The sequence below is a fragment of the Ictalurus furcatus genome, chromosome 25, assembly GCF_023375685.1.
Source record: "Ictalurus furcatus strain D&B chromosome 25, Billie_1.0, whole genome shotgun sequence".
NCBI classification, from domain to species: Eukaryota; Metazoa; Chordata; class Actinopteri; order Siluriformes; family Ictaluridae; genus Ictalurus; species Ictalurus furcatus.
The window spans coordinates 15,067,386-15,086,100 of record NC_071279.1 but is presented as its reverse complement, the minus strand read 5'-3'; the positions used below and the strand labels follow the sequence as shown (position 1 = coordinate 15,086,100).

General features: G+C 39.5%; 1 protein-coding gene across 1 annotated transcript in view; it reads left to right on the top strand.

Moving 5' to 3' along the window:
• The window catches only part of pex7 (peroxisomal biogenesis factor 7), a 42,831-nt gene continuing 24,116 nt past the window's right edge, over positions 1-18,715 (top strand). The window contains exons 1-6 of the mRNA XM_053614160.1: positions 1-395; positions 1,978-2,035; positions 2,124-2,274; positions 2,859-2,936; positions 4,993-5,101; positions 16,756-16,862. Of these exons, the coding sequence (XP_053470135.1) occupies positions 290-395; positions 1,978-2,035; positions 2,124-2,274; positions 2,859-2,936; positions 4,993-5,101; positions 16,756-16,862 (609 nt within the window). The 5' untranslated portion in view covers positions 1-289. The remainder of the gene's footprint in view (positions 396-1,977; positions 2,036-2,123; positions 2,275-2,858; positions 2,937-4,992; positions 5,102-16,755; positions 16,863-18,715) is intronic.

The window sequence follows — 18,715 nt, the reverse complement described above, 5'->3', positions numbered from 1 at the left end:
CTTTCTTCCTAAGAACCAAAACAAGGAAGTAGTAAGGAAACGTGTGAAGCAGCGAAGTTAGCGCTGGATACGTTATACACGGACTGAATTATGAACTAAAAATACACTAATTATGTGAAATAATATTTTGAGGAGTGGTGTCATTTCGTATTTTTTTTGTAATATTAATAGGAGCTAATAATGGTTGTTAGCCAGGTAGTATTTGGAACTGCTTTAGCATTAGTTAACGGTGGAGCGGTTTCTCTGGATATTTTCGGAGTCATGTCAGTGTAGATAAAGGAGAGGGAGGATGAAGGGGTTCAGGTTTCCAGCTCGACACGGTTATGCGGTGGAAATGTCCCCGTTTCTCCACAACACAATGGCCTGCGCTACAGCTCAGTATTACGGGATAGCAGGTATTACATCTTTATCTGACAACTCTTTTCAGGGGAAAGTTCAGTAGGTAATACATGCTCAGAATGTCACTAGGAGTCGTCAGAAGACGCCATACCCTAATTTGCATATTCATTGCATCGTCGTGGTCATTTGCATATCAAACTGACTTTCCTATAACAGTACGTCTCAGAGTGCTTTATTCCTATTATACCACAGCACTTATTTATTTATTTATTTATTAGTTGATGATACTTCATACTTATAGTTACCTTTAATGTCGTGAAACATCAGAGAGACAAGTTAGTTACTGCTGTTGGTATTACTGGGAACGCCCACGAAAACGTCATATCCGTTTATACCGTGGGGGGGCTATTCAAATTAACGCATATAGACCGTGTTAGGCTCTTTGTAATGATTATGATTGATTTTTGCTTGGTGCAATGAGGAAAAGTTGCTGTGTGGCACTGGTGGAAAAATTGTGAGCTTCTGGGGACCTGTAATTCTTCATGTTGCTCTGCGAGTAGATTCCTGTGTGATCTATCACATCGCCGATATACAAGTTGTAAATGGTCTGCACTTATATAGCGATTTTTTTTAACGTTAGCGGTTACAAAGCGCTTTACACTGGTTCTCATTCATCCATTCACACACCGATGGTAGCAGAGCTGCCATGCAAGGCGTTAACTTGCCATCGGGAGCAACTTGAGGTTCAGTGTCTTGCTCAAGGGCACTTTGGCATGTGGAGTTACGTGGGCCGGGAATCGAACCACCAACCCTACGATTTGTGGACAACCCACTCTACCAACTGAGACACAGCCGCTGGCTAATATAGGCTAGTAGCACTGAGGAATGTCACTGCTACAGTTGAAACTGTGCATGGAATGTATTCATTTAACATGCTAAGACATACTAGTTTTTTATTTCATAGCTTTAATGGACATGGGATGACAATATAAACTGTTGGCTGACCCTGGGATACTGATATTACAGTCAGATTGAATAATCTGAGATTAGCTGTCTCTTACCTGGAAACTCAATCAAGTAACAAAAAATGTGGGGAAACAGCACCTCTGGCTGTTGAGTCATTCGTCCAGTCACAGATACTGTACGGACAATCCGACCCAATATGGCTCAGTTTTTCTATGTATCTTGCTCTGTCGAGCGGCAGAAGTGATTCTACGTAGGCCATACTGGGTTAACACCATGCTTTTCCAGTCAGGGGGAAAGGATTGTTTTGCCCCCATGCCGGCTCCGCCCCATGTCATGCCTCCAGCTATAAACAGGCATTCCCTCACCAGTGTCTCTTTTTCTTTCTCTTAATGTTAATAAGACAAAAAAGGTGCACCTTGTCATGTTAGCGAGCAAGCACAAAGTGCAAACTCCGGTAAAACCGTCAGCCAAAGTGAAAATAAACCAACAAGAATTTTAGACTAAATAAAAGCAGCTCAGAATTACATTCTGAACAAATCTTGCATGCTATTGAAGGTTATATGTTAATTATATAAATCAGTATGCATGTTGCTCAGGGTAAATCTTTCCTTTAATGTACCCATTGTACATAGTGTTGATTTTGAGTGTTTAAAATTTCTCTGTATGTTTCAGGATGTGGAACGCTGCTGGTGCTGGAGCAGAGGGAAGCGGACATTGTGCTCATGAGAAGGTGTGGTTTGGACATGCTTTTCCATTTCTGTTTATTCATTTGGCACAGAGTTCTTAATAACCCCTTGCTGTGTGTTCCTTATGCACAGCTTTGACTGGAATGATGGGCTTTTTGACGTGACGTGGAGCGAGAACAACGAGCACGTGCTTGTGACCGGAGCTGGTGACGGCTCACTGCAGATTTGGGACACAGCCAACCCGCAAGGGCCTATCCGAGTGCTGAAGGAGCACACTCAAGAGGTGAAATGCACGACTTAGTTACTCGTTTGGATTCTCTACATGATGTAGCACTTCTTCATGGTGTATGTCAGTATGATCCAAGTGAATTATTTATTTATATATTTATTTATTTTTTAATGGCAAGAAAAAGAAAAAAACAGCAGCTCTGTTTTGGCTGTGGGTGGAGCTAATCTTAGGGCTAGAAAAATATACAGATTTCTCTCATAGCACTATTGTGACAATTTTTCTAATGTTTGAAATTGCCATTATAGGTTGATGAACTGTGTTAAACATCACAAAATACACTGTTAAAATGATATTTAAACGACACAGATGACGGTCAGGCAGATTTGCCGTGAGATTAGGCGAAATAAAAAGAAATGGCAGCTTTTATTGTTATTCCCTTAAACTCTCAAGAACATCCCAAAGCCGTGGAAGAACTTTTCATTGTCTGTTTCCGTACATACTGTTAGTAGATATACAGATATTTGATGCTTTACTATTATTTCTCTTGGTGTGTTGTTAAATTTAAAGACACTGCCTGAGTTAGTGAGACATCGGTAAGAAGTAAACAGTGGTGTTGAAGTGTTACTCTGTGTGTTCAGGTGTACGCAGTGGATTGGAGCCAGACGCGGACCGAGAACCTGGTGGTGTCGGGATCCTGGGATCACACAGCCAAAGTGGTGAGAAACAGCACAAATCCTGACTTAAAATTCAGACAGTTTTTTGAAAAGACAATTATATTCTTAAGCCCTGTTTACACTAGCGCGCTGTCGACTACTCCAGTGTTTTCAATCCCTCGAAAACTGAGACTTTTTGGACGTTTTAGTTTGAAAACTCCGGGCTAGCGTTTCAGTGTAAAAAGGCATAAAAAGGCGTGGCTTCGCCTACATTCGTCCCCTGATTGGGTCTTCTGGATCACTGTGTATCCTTCTTGGATTCGTCAAGCCCCTACCATATGACCATTATGCTGCCTTGATCGTATACACAACAACACGGAGACTGAACCGCAAGCTTTGCCGGCTTTCTTGTCATTCTTAGCAGCCATTGTGCAGTTAAATTCTGTATTTTATAATACTGCAGCTGCCTACACGTGCAAGAGGCGAGCTACAATTAGAGCGATCACCAACAAATCTCATTTCAAGCAGCGTAAGCCTTACATGGAACGCAGGTTTGGACTAGCAACCAACTTCCTGTTTACACTTGTATGCGCATGCCCAGTGTGCACGAATGGGACATGCATATTCATTCATGTAGTGTGGATGGAGATCGTTTCTGAAACACAGCGAAAACGCCAGGGTGGACGAGGATCGTTTTCATTTTATAACGCCGTTTTATAACCAAAACGCACTAGTGTACACAGGGCCTTAGAGCTTGAACACCTGAAGTTACTTAGGATTTATTGCAGTTTAATTAATCATTATTACTGCTACACACCAAACAATATAATACATAAACAACTATTACATGTATAGAGCTTATTAACTGCTCACTCTCAGATCCTCATGCGATTCTAAATGAGAGCTTGATTAAAGTCAGGAGAATTCGAAGGGTAGATAAACCGGTAGATAAAAAATGTGTGTAGATTAAAACATAAACGTGTAGATTGAGTTGTAAGAGTGGTCATGGTTTTTGCCTAGATTAAATTAGTTCTATAATTTTTTGTTTTTAAATAATCGTCATTTTTTAAATTATTTGTTTAATAATATTTTTTTTCTTGATTCACTTGTACCTATTTCTTGGTTAGATTTTGATATTTTCGAGTATTTCCACTACACTTATTTAAACAAAAATGTTGAAATATAGATTACTCACAAACATTTGAGTGCCACTTTAATTAAAACAGAAGGTTGTATGTTTTCAAGTTGTTGAAAGTTGTCATTGTGAAATCAAGTAAAAATCAATGTAATTCACCACAAGCGTTTTTATTTTGTCAGTTTTGCTCAGTTTTTAACTATATTGTTGAGAGGTATGTCAGATTATATTTCTCAAACATGATTCGAGAAAACTGGGCTCTTTTTGACTGAAAGTATTAGAGAAAAAAAATCCGAGCGAATATCAGATGTTGTTCCTTCCTGTATGCAGGTATATACTGAGAAGCAGCGGAATTCATTTTAATTGAGAAGAATTTCCTAGTCAGCTTAACGGTGCAATAGTTTTACGGTGAAGTAGCTGTTTTAAAAAGAATAATAACACAAATAAGCTGGAAACTATGTAGAATGTGATTAAAACAACCAAACAAACGATAGTTTAAGGAGAAAAGTATTACATGGCTGAGAAAAACTCCTCTGGAAAACTGCGTTACAGCCAGGAATGTATGTTTGTGTTTACACGGCCATCCTGTCAGTCATTTTATAGCCACTCCGCACCCTGCTAACATGTTAATATCACAGCTTAGCACTCACAAGAGCTTATTACGAAGGGAAAGATAGGACAGCGACTGCAACCACGTGACCATTCTCATAAATCATTGAGTCCGATTTTGCATCTTTTTAGTATTATATAGTGTGCTTGAAAGTGATGTCAGGGCAATCCTTGCTAATTCTAACTCTAGTTGAGCCTTATTCAGCGCCACCTACTTAACCGAAAGAGACCTAATCTTGACAAATTTTAAGAAATCTTAAACACAGTGCACCTTTAAATTAATATCCCACTTTAACCCAGTAAAAAAAGGACTGTAAGTACTGTAAGCTGTGAACGATATGGAGCATGTCTGCAGTAAAATATGTTTTTCCACAGTGGGATCCAGAGCACCCTCAGTCCGTGTGCACACTTCAGGGTCACGAGGGAGTCGTGTACAGCACCATCTGGTCTCCACACATCCCAGCCTGCTTCGCCTCAACCTCAGGTGAGTGAGCTTATTGATCGTGATTAAAGATATAACATTATTTTTTTTTAAAAAAGAGCCACAATGTACAAACAGGGCCAGTTAATGCCAGTATATACATGCACCTGTAGATACACACCCCATGTGGTTGCCATGTTTTATATATGCCATCCAGAGTTAATATGTAATCAGAAAGCTTACTTCTAGCTGCATGTGGTCTTAGTAAAAGTACTTCTCACTTGTCAGAATTAAGTAGAAGGAAGTTAATAAGCATCCAGTGTCTGATGTCCTTTACACATTCCTCAACTTTATTAAGCTGATGTCTGTCATCTGGCTTTACCTAAACATACCAGTGCGTGTCATCAGCATAACAGTGGAAGCTAATACCAAGTCATGTCGAGTCAAGTGGCTTTATTGTAATTTCAACGATGTACAGCCAGTACAGTACACAGTGAAACGAAACCACGTTCCTCCAGGACCATGGCACTACATAAAACAGCACAGGACTACATGAGAGGAGACAGAGCTAAATAAAACCTACACATTTCTACATAAAGTGCACGTGCAAACGTGTACAAACAGTACTAGACAGTACAGTAATTACTAAAATAGGACAGCAGGCACAGAGACCAATACACAGTTTTAGTGTGGAAGTTTCAGATATAACAGGTAGCGCAAAGGAATAATAATATCATTTTTAAAAAGCTTGTAGTTTACAACTGTAAAATGTTATTTAAATGTTTTCAAATAATTTTACTCATAGGTAGGGTATATACTGACTGTATAAGAAAAAAAAAAACAGTGGGCCTAAAACAGAACCTTGAGGAACACCAAATTTTACCTTAGTACGCTTAGGGAAGTCACCATGTACATCTACAAACTGATAACGATCAATCAAATGAGACCTGAGTCAGGTTATAGCACAGCAGTTATGCTCGTACCGACACAGGAATAACATTCATGAAATGTATCAGTCGGGATTCAGGCTTCATCATAGCACAAATACAGCGCTGGTTAAAGTGGTAAATGACCCACTACTGGCCACTGATCAGGGGCACTCCTTGCTTGTGTTGCTTGACATTAGCGCATATACCATTGATCATACTACATTATTCTCCTTAATAGACTAGACTATGTTGTTGGCATTAAGGAAACGGCCCTCTTCTTTTCTAGGATCTTGGCGATAAAGCGGAGGTTTGATATTGGCGTGAAGTTGGACAACTGACAGGGGTCGAGATCAGGGTTTTTAATCAGGGGTTTGATAACTGCTAGTTTAAATGATTTGTGTTCATAACCAGTGCTAAGGGAAGACTTGATTGTTTTTAGCAGAAGTTCAGTTACTTCTGGAATGATCTGGAATTGGACTATGAGATGATAGTTTAGAAATCCAGCTTTCATTTCCTGATATTTACGTCTAGCTGTGTTAAATGTGGAACATGGCACCTTTGGTGGCAGACCACCCAATTTTCAGTTGAGCACTCTTAAAGTAAATAACGCTTCCATGTCATCATGTAATCTTGTAATGTCAGACAAGAGGTTAAGTGTCACAGTGCCTACTGATGCAAAAGTCAAGCATTACTGACAGACTATACAATAAACTATACAGTACGATATATTGCACTGTATTGATACTATACACTCTGTTAATAGTCCTGAGCAGCAGTATGAACATGTCAAGTGATTTGTGTGTTAGAAAGTGACCCGGGCTGTAGAAAGTGCTGCGTCTTATTTATTTTAGATACCAAGCATTGCACTCCAAACGTATAGTAACTGGAAACCAACATCAATTGAATAGGATGGGACTAATGTGTTTAAACATTCTAGCTCTTATGAGGACCTGCTGTTCTGTATTTTAGACTAACTGGAATTTCGTAATGGATGCGTTGGCATTCGTGCAAAAGTGCATTACAGTAATCTAATTCAAGTAGGGCTGCAACAACTAATCAACAAAATCAATCCAATTCGATAATAAAATTCGTTGGCAATGAATTTCATTATCGATTCGTTGGGCCGTGTTGTGAAGCATGCTGTAGTGCCACTTCACTTCCCTCAAGCACATTTCATATAAAAGACTGGGTATGTTAACACAGTGAAAACCTTCTCTAATGTATGGGAGTTCTACATTACATTACACTACACTGCAGTTCTCATGACATGACCAATGTGTGTTTTCATGTGAGTGATATTTTGGATTTTAGTGATCATTCGTTTGTGTCGATTGTGGTAACGGAGGAAGTGTCCCAGGTTGAATCATGCTTATTAACCACTGTATATATTGATAGTTTTCTAGCTGTATCTCAAATTTATGGTCATATTTATCAGGTGATATTTACAGTATATTTACCAGAAAGCATTATTTCATGCTACTTTGACCAAAACATCATTAGCTTGTGTGACAACCCCAATAAATAAAATGAATGTTTAGTCTAGGTGATGGACGTTTTCTGATTTCAAAATCAAACTCACGGCATGAAGCATGTACATCATGCAGTGTTTGAAACTATTTGAGTCAGGTAACTTGTAGTTTATCTAAATGCATGTGTCGAGTCATCAAGTCTCTAAACCTGCTTTTGGTTCACCTGCTTCGAAGCCGATCCCAAAAAAAGAGCTGATTCATCGATTCCAGGCATTGAAACTAAGACCAAGAGTCAACCCCAAAAGCTTTGGAGTCGATTCCACATGCTGAAAACGATTCACCTCACGCGCACACTCAGCATGCAAAACAAACTTCGCCTCGGAGGGTTCCAGTTAGAGAGGCAGGCAGAGGATGATTATTTTGCCTTTAATTTGGATTCGTCTGGCTGAATTTAACAAGTTGCAGTCACCTTATGCTAGTTTGGGTCTCGTTTGGTTGACATGCTGTGACAGATTATATGATAAATGTCAGTAATGTTGTATTGTAGTTTAGTGACCTGTTATTTAATTAAGTTTAGTTAAGAGCGCTGTAGAAGAGTTCGATTATTGAATTTAATATATTTTTTAAATAAATATATATATATTTAAATAATCCAAAAATGGATTAATCAGAAAAGGGAAAAAAAAATTATCGATTAATCTATTACCAAAATGATCAATAGTCCTAATTCTGAGTTGATAATCCATGAACTCTGCATGGTGTATGGACATGTTCTCTGTTTTCACAAGCAGGGGGCGAAAGTGTGCTGAATTCTCTTTACAGGCATGTGGTGGTGGGGGGTGGTTTAAGTGCGAGCGTCAGAAGTTGACATGCTCTTCTGTAACCTGTTACGTGTTAACGTAATAACCGATAAATAATGCTAATAACTTGTATAAATAAAATAAATCATTAAATGTTGTGTGAAAAAAAGGCGGTTAAAGTAGTTGTGGTGATATTTTTTTATATGGCGCAAAGTATTGTGCAGCTTAAGACAACTTAAGTGTTGATCTTGGTATAGTTGTGTGCACACTGTAAAGTGCACTCTGCAGGATTTATACATTCACTAAAGCACTGTGTGTAAGAGGTTGGGAGTGGTGGACGGTGGACGGTGGATGTTCTGGATGTAATGCTCTATTACAGGGGTGTCCAGTCTTATCCGGAAAGGGCCGGTGTGGGTGCAGGTTTTCATTTCATTCCAACAAAATTAGTTTAGTTACACAAACACCTGTGCCCTGAGTTCCTAAAGTGAACGAATATTCTCCTTAACCAGGGTAAAGGTTTTTTCATTTAGAGCGGTTATTCTTTTGAGAGAAATATTTTAAATTATTTGTTTTATCAGAACAGAGAAGGAGAAAGTTGAGAGCGCCAGAGGCATTGCTGTGTGTGTGTGTGCGCGTGTGTGTGCGTGTGTGTTTGTACACGTACTTCTTGAGCGAATCACAAGGTTCTGTCATCATGTCCCAGAGTTGTTCAGCTCCCAGCTGCGCTGTTCAGATCTTATCAGCTCACACAGAGAGTCTGCAGCTTATGCGCTTAGTTACCTTCCCATTTCACCCAGCGGCTGTGTTCCAAATAAAGCAAGTCACAACCTTGCTGCGCGCCAGTGCTTCAGAAATAAAGCTCTCGACGGTAGTGGCCTGTACAGCCGAAGGTTATCATCGATTCTTTTATTTATTGTAGATAAATATACGTAAATATAGCAGATCATGAATAAAGACACTCCTTTTTTCATTTTTTTAAAGAATGACAAATTGTTTGACATATTTCTTAGGGGTGTCAATAATTATTATACACTCACTGAGCACTTTATTAGGAACGCTATACTAATGCTCGGTAGGGCCTCCATTTTGCTCTCAAAATTGCCTCAGTTCTTCATGGTATGGATTCCAGAAGATGTTGGAAACATTCTTTTGTGATTCTGGTCCATGTGGATATGATTGCGTCAAGCAGTTCCTGAAGATTTTTCACGTGCACTTTCATGCTGCGAATCTCCCGTTCTACCCCATCCCGAAGGTGCTCTGTTGGATTCGGATCCGGTGACCACGGAAGACCACGGAACTCTTTGCCGTGTTCATGAAACCAATTTGAGATGGCGTTTGCTTTGTCGTGCTCGAAGTAAGCCTTAGAAGATGGGTAAATTGTGGCCATGAAGGGCTGCACACGGTCAGCATCAATACTCAAATAGTCTGTAGCAGCCTCAGCTTTCTGTTCTTGGCTGGCAGAAGTGAAACCCAATGTGTTGTAGCCCATCTGCCTCAGGGTTTGAGGTGTTGTGCATTCTGACGTGCTTCAATCATGAACAGTCGTGCCACGGTCCAAATCGCTGAAATCACGTTTTTTTCCCCACAGTCTGATGGTTGATGTGAACATTACCCGAAGCTGCTGGCCCGTATCTGCGTGATTTTATGCATTGCACCGCTGCCAAATGATTGGATGAATATATTATTGTATGTTCCTAATAAAGTGCTCTGTGAGTGTATTTGCTCAATTTTCTTCACCGTTCGCTTCATTAGGTTCCAGTTGTCCAATCAGCCAATCAGGAAACACCTTGTTGATGAGCGAGGTCAGAGGAGAATGGTTCGAGCTTACAGAAAGACTCAAATGACCATTCTTTACTAACGTGGTGAGCAGAAAAGCATCTCAAACCCTACAGAATATTGAAACATGAAGCAGATGGACTCCAACAGCAGAGGACCACTGTAACTCCACATTTGGGCCCTTGCAGGATTTAGTAGCACACTTTAATCATTCGTAAGGTTTCATTTGCTCACATGAAAGCACACACGTTGCTTTATTCCCGCTGTTTTCAAATCATCTAGAGGGAATTTAGCCACAATGTTACACACTGACGTGTTGATTGAAAGCCCTTTTCTTTCTTATTAAAATAGGAGTGCCGAAGCCATAAGCATGCGTGTAGTGAGAGATGTCTGAAAATCGATGCTGGAACAGTGCTGAATTTGATCATGTGGAAAAAGTGTTTGTGCCTCTGCTGATACAGCGTTTCTCAAAGGTTACAAACATGCTGCGAAGCTCGTCATTCATACTCTCGTGCCGCTTTTGATTTGAGCATTTTGGATATTTGCGAATAAAGTTCATGGCATTGTGCTTTATAGCTGGGTTTTATGTTGTGTTATGTTGCAGAAATGTGTCGTCTTTATACTGAGTTAAATCATCGACTATAAAAATGGATCTGTGCATCATTTGTAGGAGGAACATGCATCATTTTATAATCTTATTTTTTCTAAAAGATCAATACCGCCAGGATTTCTCATTTCTTTTACCGTGTGTACATAGTAAATAGGATTCGAGGACAGAATGCTATAAAGTTTGATGCCAATTAATTTTTGTTGTAGAACGTTCTTGTCTAACAAGGACATATTCTAGAAATAAAACCTTCAAAGTAGGGGGAAAAAAAATCACACGTATTTAATGAACATTTATTTTAAGTTATATGTTGTAAAGTAAATATATTGAATAATATTATTCATGATGATCCTAATTATAAATGGTAAATGGTCTGCACTTATATAGAGCTTTTATCCAAAGCGCTTTACACTGTGTCTCATTCACACACACGCACACACACACACACACACAAACCAATGGTAGCAGAGCTGCCATGCAGGGCGCTAACTTGCCATCGGGAGCAACTTGGGGTTCAGTGTCTTGCCCAAGGACACTTCGGCATGTGGAGTTATGTGGGCCGGGAATCGAACCGCCAACCCTACGATTAGTGGACACCTGAGGCACAGCCACCCAACTAATATAGCAGTCCTTTTGAGTAAAAATATTAGTACTTTATGCAGAGACATCAAATAAGTTAAACAACTGTATCTACCCGTGCCGTTATACGGAAATAACGCACACCTTCTGAGCAAACAGATTCGAGCATTTATACACGCTGTGGTATAGAGTTTCTGGTGTCAGTACTTGGTAACAGTGAGTAAGTTACCCGCCAGTCTTCAAGAAATATGAGAAACAAAAAGGGGCCAGTAAGGGTTGCAAGTGATAACAGGACCTAACTTGTTCTGCAGGCATGCCACAACATTAAAAATGTAACTATAAAGGGTTAAAAGGTACAGGCTATTTGTTACCATATGACAAATTTGTCCACATTGGCAAATTGCGATGAATACAACACAGTAACACCACATCATTAGTCTTTAAATACTATTACGGCACGTCCCAAGTGTTTTATTCCTTACACCTAGAGCTTCTGTTCATAGTATTCTCTTCAACTCTGTTCTCTGGCTTGACTCCAAACCATTTGTGAGTGGTAAAATATTTACAGATATAGGGAAGGGTAACACGCTGAAGAATCTGCACTTTTTTGCATACATGAGCTCATAGACGGCTACGATTGGTTAGTGGTGCTGTGATTGACAGGGGAGAGAGAGTATGTATCATCCCTCTCACCCAGAGAGCATGACCAATTCTGCTGTCTTGACTCCCGGCCACGTATTGCGGTGGCATCATCGAGATTTGAACTCGCTCTCCTGATGACAGGGTGAACACTTTTGTGAGCTACTTATCAAGTCGATATTTTAACTAACTAATTGAACTGTAATCACACATGACCAGCAATATCCTTCATGTGCCTAACCAACCCAAGTTTCAAGCCAAAGTTGCCCATTAACATGCATTAAAATGGGGTCCTAGTACATCAAACAACCACTCGCATGCATTAATTGTGAGCCACTCATCATATGCACTACCATGAAATTACTTTCTGTCCTTTACTCGATGATGAAAGAGCACCTACAGGCTGGTGGGTTCAGTTCACACCCCCTGCTGTCCACTGCCATTAGAGAGTAACGTGGCCTCTAACGGGTGTACTTGTTCTGCAAGAATGTTACGGTAGGTGGTACAATACGCTGCGATGCACTGTGTGTTCTGAAATCTCGCCATCATAGCCGGGGGATCGGATCAGACGGGCTAGCCTTCGCTCCTCACACGCATCAATGAGCCTTGGGCGCACATGACCCTGTCACTGGTTCACTGGTACACTTCCTTGGAACACTTTTGGTAGGTATTAACCACCGCATACTGGGATCACCCCCACAAGACCTGCTATTTTGGAGATGCTCTGACCAAGACATCTAATCATCACAATTTTGCCCTTGTCAAAGTCGTTCAGATCCTTACGCGTGCCCATTTTTCCTGATTCCAACACATCAACTTTGAGAACTGACGCCTAATATATCCCACCCCTTGGCAGGTGCCATTGTAACGAGATAATAAATCTTATTCACTTCACCTGTCATTGGTTTTAATGTTATGGCTGATCGGTGTATATTCCTCTGTTTGTGACCTCAACATTTTGTGTTAATGTCATGTTTTGCTTTTTCGTTACGTTATACTGTCAGTAAGAGCTTAATTTTAGTCATCTATTCGGTCCCATTGTGTCATTGTAGGAAGCAAATTCTCTTGCTGTTTTTAATGTAAAAGGCTACGTAGTGCTGTGTTTCTAGCCTTTTTTTGTTCTACAGCAGCACTGTGGCACATGGCTGAATGATAATGTCGTTTACAGTGAAGGTTTGCTTTGAAGAGCTGCAGAGAAACAATAGCAGTACTACAAGATTAAAGCTTATCAGCAATCCTGTTTTTTTTCCCCCTCGCACACTGCAGATACGGACTTCCTCAGCCTCGGCTGGCAACCATGCCATGAAAGCTTTAAAGGCAAAGGCTTGGCGTGCCAGCAATCTCGCTGAGAGATCCATTTAGCCGCAATTAAAGTCAGCAGCGCACAGAGCGGGTTGCAAATCAAAGGTTTTAACGAAACGCTGCAGACCAGCCCTGTAGGAAACGCTAATTTATCCTCAGAACTTAGTTTCTTCTGGAATCTCTGCAATCCACTTTAGAAGAATGGCAGTAGTTCAAGGAACAGAAGTTTCCTGTCCTTCTAATGAGAATCCATTAAACACACCAGGCTGAATAAAGCTATCCATTTGGATGAATGTGACAGTCTGAAATAGACACAAGTTTTAGTTTTGTGCAGGCATTCATTCGGCTCGAGCTCAGCACTGCGGATTTCTGATCGACTGCGGCTTATTGTGCATACCGTCTGCATAAAAGCTCCCCAGCAGTAGTTAAGTAAATCGAGGCCATTTATTTAAGTAGTGAGTTATTGAATTGTCAATGAGAACAATATTTTGGGTGGTGCATACTTAGCTACTCGAAGCAGAGGCTTGTTTAGTATGCAGAGAGGTGAATGCGTGTCGCATAAGCATGGAAAATTTATAAGGTTCTCGACAGCAGTGTTAAGAAACAGCCTTTAAGATAAAAGATTATGATAAAAGCTGTCCATTATTGTATTGCATTGTCTCTTCTTCTGAGACAGAACATTGTATGTTTTTATATGTGATTATTGATTGTGTATGGTGAGTTTAAAAGTATATTAAAAGCAGCATTACAAAGGCCACACCTCCTTCACTGGGGCTGAGAGGTACAGAGGCCACACCTCCTTCACTGGGGCTGACAGTTACACAGACCACACCTCCTTCACTGGGGCTGAGAGGCACAGAGGCCACACCTCCTTCACTGGGGCTGACAGTTACACAGACCACACCTCCTTCACTGGGGGTGAGAGGTACAGAGGACATATCTCCTTCACTGTGGCTGGCAGGTACAGAGACCACACCTCCTTCACTGGGACTGACAGGTATAGAGGCCATACCTTTTTTACTGGGACTGACAGGTACAGAGGCCACACCTCCTTTACTGCGACTGACAGGTACACAGTCCAATCCTCCTTCACTGCGGCTGAGCGGTACACAGGCCACACCTCCTTCTCTGGAACTGTCAGGCACAAAGGCCACACCTTCACTGGGGATGACAGATACACAGGCCACACCTCCTTCACTGTGACTGACAGGTACAGAGGCCACACCTCCTTCATTGGGGTTGACAAGTTAATAAGTTCTCCTAATCTCAACACACCTTGCCAAACCATTAAAGGCTTAGTGATTATCTGATCACTCGGGGTCGGGTGTGTGAGCAGGGGAAAACTTCAAACTGAAGAACTGAAATTAAAACCCTGACTTAGATAACGGTAGAACAATGCTTGATGAGTTCATTGATCATGACTTTAACGCAGAGCATATGTACCATAATCAATACCACTAGAATGATGTTTTTCTTGTCAGCTCTAGACTGTTTTTCAGTGCTGTAAATGGCGCTGATGTTGCAGGTCTCCACGGACACGCTATACGATGAATGGCCAGCACACAACTCACTTACTGCTGACTACAGGATGTTAAATGTAGTGTACAGTTCCTTATGAGGCAATCCCCTCCTTTTTGGGTTTAATGTTATGTGAATGAAGGTCATAGAGGGTTTTACGGAGAGAGAGAGAGAGAGAAGGTGCTTGTTGAAATTCAGTGTCTGGCTGGTACATTTTGACACACTGATGCATCGTCTTGTCAGTTCTGCTGTTCGTCCATTCATGCCTAAGTGTTCCTTGAAATGATGTCATGATTCACAGGATTTTGCAGAATGTTTGTAGAGGGAATATTTCTGAGATTTAGAGATGGGTTGCATTCACTGCACTATTGTGTGCACAGCAATTACAGCATTGCTGTAGCCTGAAACTGTGAGAAGTTGGCAAGACCACCATTTGCTGATTGTAGCGTCTCATTTCAAAAGAGCAGTTCAGCTAAAAATGAACTGTACACAGCGTTCCTCTGTTTCCCAAAATCAGTTGATCAGGACTCAAAAAGTTCACTTCTTTAGTTTTGCACTTGAGGTACAGGACTAATGATGCTAGCTTGCTAATATATGTTCACAGTCCCCTCCAAAAGTATGGGAACAGCAAGATAAATGCTATTTTTTCGCTATACATTGAAGACATTTGGGTGGGAGATCGAAAGATGAATGAGACGATAGATTTCCGATATTTACATCTAGATGTTTTAAACAACTTTGGTGCCAGACCACCCAATTGTTAGGTGGGCAAAAGTAAAGGAACATATAGTATTAAAGTAAATAACACTTAATATTTGGTTGCATATGCCTTGCTTGCAATAACTGCATCAAGACATTGCATTTTTCTTTTGTGATGCTTTTCCAAGCTTCTTTCAGTTGTTTATTTCAGGGGGTTTCTCCCTTCAGTCTCCTCTTCAGGAGCTGAAATGCTGCTCAACTGGGTTAAGGTCTGGTGATTGACTTGGCCAGTCTAAAGCATTCCACTTTTTCCCCCTGATGAAGTCCTTTGTTGTATTGGCAGTGCTTTTTGTGTCATTCTCTTGCTGCATGAAGGTCTTCCCAATTAGATTGGCTGCATTTCTCTGTAAATTGGAAGACAGATTAAACTTCTGCATTCATTCTGCTGCTACCATCATGAGTTACATCATCAGTAAAGACTGTATAGTCAGTAGTTTAGCAGTGTGCAAGTTACTGGGCCTAAATCATCATGCACCTGCCTCAAATTTTCATATTTGTTTGTCTAGTTTCTGCACTTGTTATCATTTCTATAGTAACAACTAATTCACACGAATTGTATGATGGACACACAACATAACCTAGGATTAATAATGATTGTTTTTCAAAAATAAATGTTATTTAACAAAGAAAAACGCTTCTCTCTAAGGAGACCGTTTTTTAGCATTTATGGAAGGAGTCTCCAGTGTCAGTTCTTTGTAATAGACAGTAGGTTTTTGGCCGTAGAAATATCTCCATAAGGAGCACATTGTGCATGTTTTTTTGTTTTTTGTTTTACTTCATCATTTGCATTTTGTTTTGATTTGCGTCGTGTCTCCACCCCTGCCTGGCGATTGGCGCTGATCCTGATTGTGGCCACCTCTTGCTTGTTGAGTGACCGATTAGTTTGTCTGTTTATGCGCACATGTGTCTTAGTTTTGTTGCGAAGTCTTGCCATAGTATGTGTGCATTTCAGAGCTGTGGTTACCTGTGTTTCAGCATGCCTTTGTTTCCTCGTTCCTCATATGACTTGCAGGTCTTGACCAACACCCATGTTTACGTTTATGATTATATGAATATTTTTGTGTTCATATTTTAGGTTTATGAATATTTGAACCCTGTAATTGACTTTGATGACGATGTATGGATTTGCCATACAGTAATTAGCACTTTATATGCCACGCGTTACAGTAGTAAAATGTGCTGACTTTATATCCAAGTGTATAGACAGTTTTCAGCTTATTTTGCAGGGTTGTATGGGTGATTTTCACTAAATCATGAAGGATCAAGCCACGAATTACTGATATATCATATGTGGAATAATTGTATATTTTGTGAATAATACTCTCTTGTCTGTTTCCAGGAGATGGCACGCTGAGAGTTTGGGACGTGAAAGCCGGCTCGTGTCAACTGGCCATTCCGGCACACAAAGCCGAGGTCCTTAGCTGTGATTGGTGCAAATATGACCAGGTGACCTTAGTAATGCACAGTAGGGGTTTAATTTCGTCTCTCATGTTGTAGGAAAACACCTTAGGTTTCACTTATTATTCATTGAGCTGAGTTAATAACAAAAGGCAAATAAAAACTTGAAATGAAATTAACATACATACAGGGAATAAAACAATTACAGTCAACTAGGTTTATAAGTTAATATTTATTGCTTAAGGATAATTTTTATAGAATTAATAACTAAATGCTTTCTGGTTGAAATCTGAAGGTAAATCTAATTTATTTGATTGCCTTTTGTGTTAATCCATCCATTTTCACATTGTGTTTAAACATGATTGTCAGTCTTGGAGTATATGATGAAACTCTGATGAAACGCTTTCTGACAATCAAGACTTTAAATTTAGTTAGTATATACATTTTAATATAATCTCCCTGCTGGAAAAAGAAACAATAGAATCCATCACAGAAATTCGAATGTTTTCCACTTCAAATACCATTACAAACCATCAGCTGTTAACCACAATGTTACCAAATGGTTTCCATTACGTAGGTCGTAATGGTCATTAATGGTATCCACTAGGGCTGCACGATTATGGCCAAGATGATAATCCCGATTATTTTGAGCAATATTGAGATCTCGATTATTTATCACGATTATTCATTGATTTTAGGGACAACATATTTTTATTGCATTTCACATTTAAATAAACAGACCGCTGCTTTCACCTCCATGTTTTGCTACATTCCTGCTGATGTATAAATCTTTGCATCAAATTAGACTGATCCTTAAAGTGCATCATCTCGTAGAAGCAAAATATAAATAAAATTGTACCCAAAATATAGGATAAGTAAATAAATAAAAATGCCATCAACCAAATGAAAATATGAAATCAAATATAACAATATGCAACCAAATGAAAACAATTCAGGTGAATTCAGAAAAGGCAATAACAGTGTTTACAGGAGGAGAGATGCAAGACAATTTCTTTTTCTCAATTTCAATTACAAAAATTTAGGAGCAAAGTTGAAGTTGAGGGTTTTTATTTTCATTTTATTATTATTATTTTTAGAGATGGTAACATTAATGTGCACAATATAACACACAAGTAGCATGAGAAAACTTGAGCTGGTCAATTATGACAGAATTTAGGAACATAGTGTGAGCCATGACAAATTAATTTACCTTCCGATAAACTAAATGTAACATTTTCAGTTAATTTTACAGACTGTATGCAAAAAACAACCGTTAACCTGTTTACCTTGTAAACAAATACAATAAACTTCAATGTTCAGTCTTTGAAGTCTGCTCCTCTTAAATATATTTAAAGCTACACTATTAGACATTTCCCACTGTCATGGTTCTGGGCTGGAGTCAGTTCTCAAACCGCTCTGTGTATATTGTGTATATATCTGAATAATCTTATATAGGATGTGATTAGGTGAGTATCGGGTATTTACCCGTCAGATGCAAAGCGCTTTAGTGTAATGGTGTTCATTACTGATTCTCCATTCAGGATTTTTACGACCGAAACCGATCCAGATACCAATCTTTTTTTATTTAAGCTTTAATCAGGAGGTCTGTCATAAACAGTTAAATGTAAGCTCTCTGCTCATGGTCACTGTTAATTGAGTTTAAATAATAGCAATGAGAAATACTGTTGGTTAATTGATAAATAAACAAGCATAAAATATTTATTTTGAAATATCTTAAACAGTAGTCCTAATTAAAAGTAGATTAACACAAGCATGATCCATATTCGGAAAAAGGCTAATAGCTTTCTAAGGAGATAACGAACTAAGCTTAATGTCAAATTGATATTAAATGCAACCCATAGTAATTAAACATCATTTATTTTCTCATTTTATTTATATTT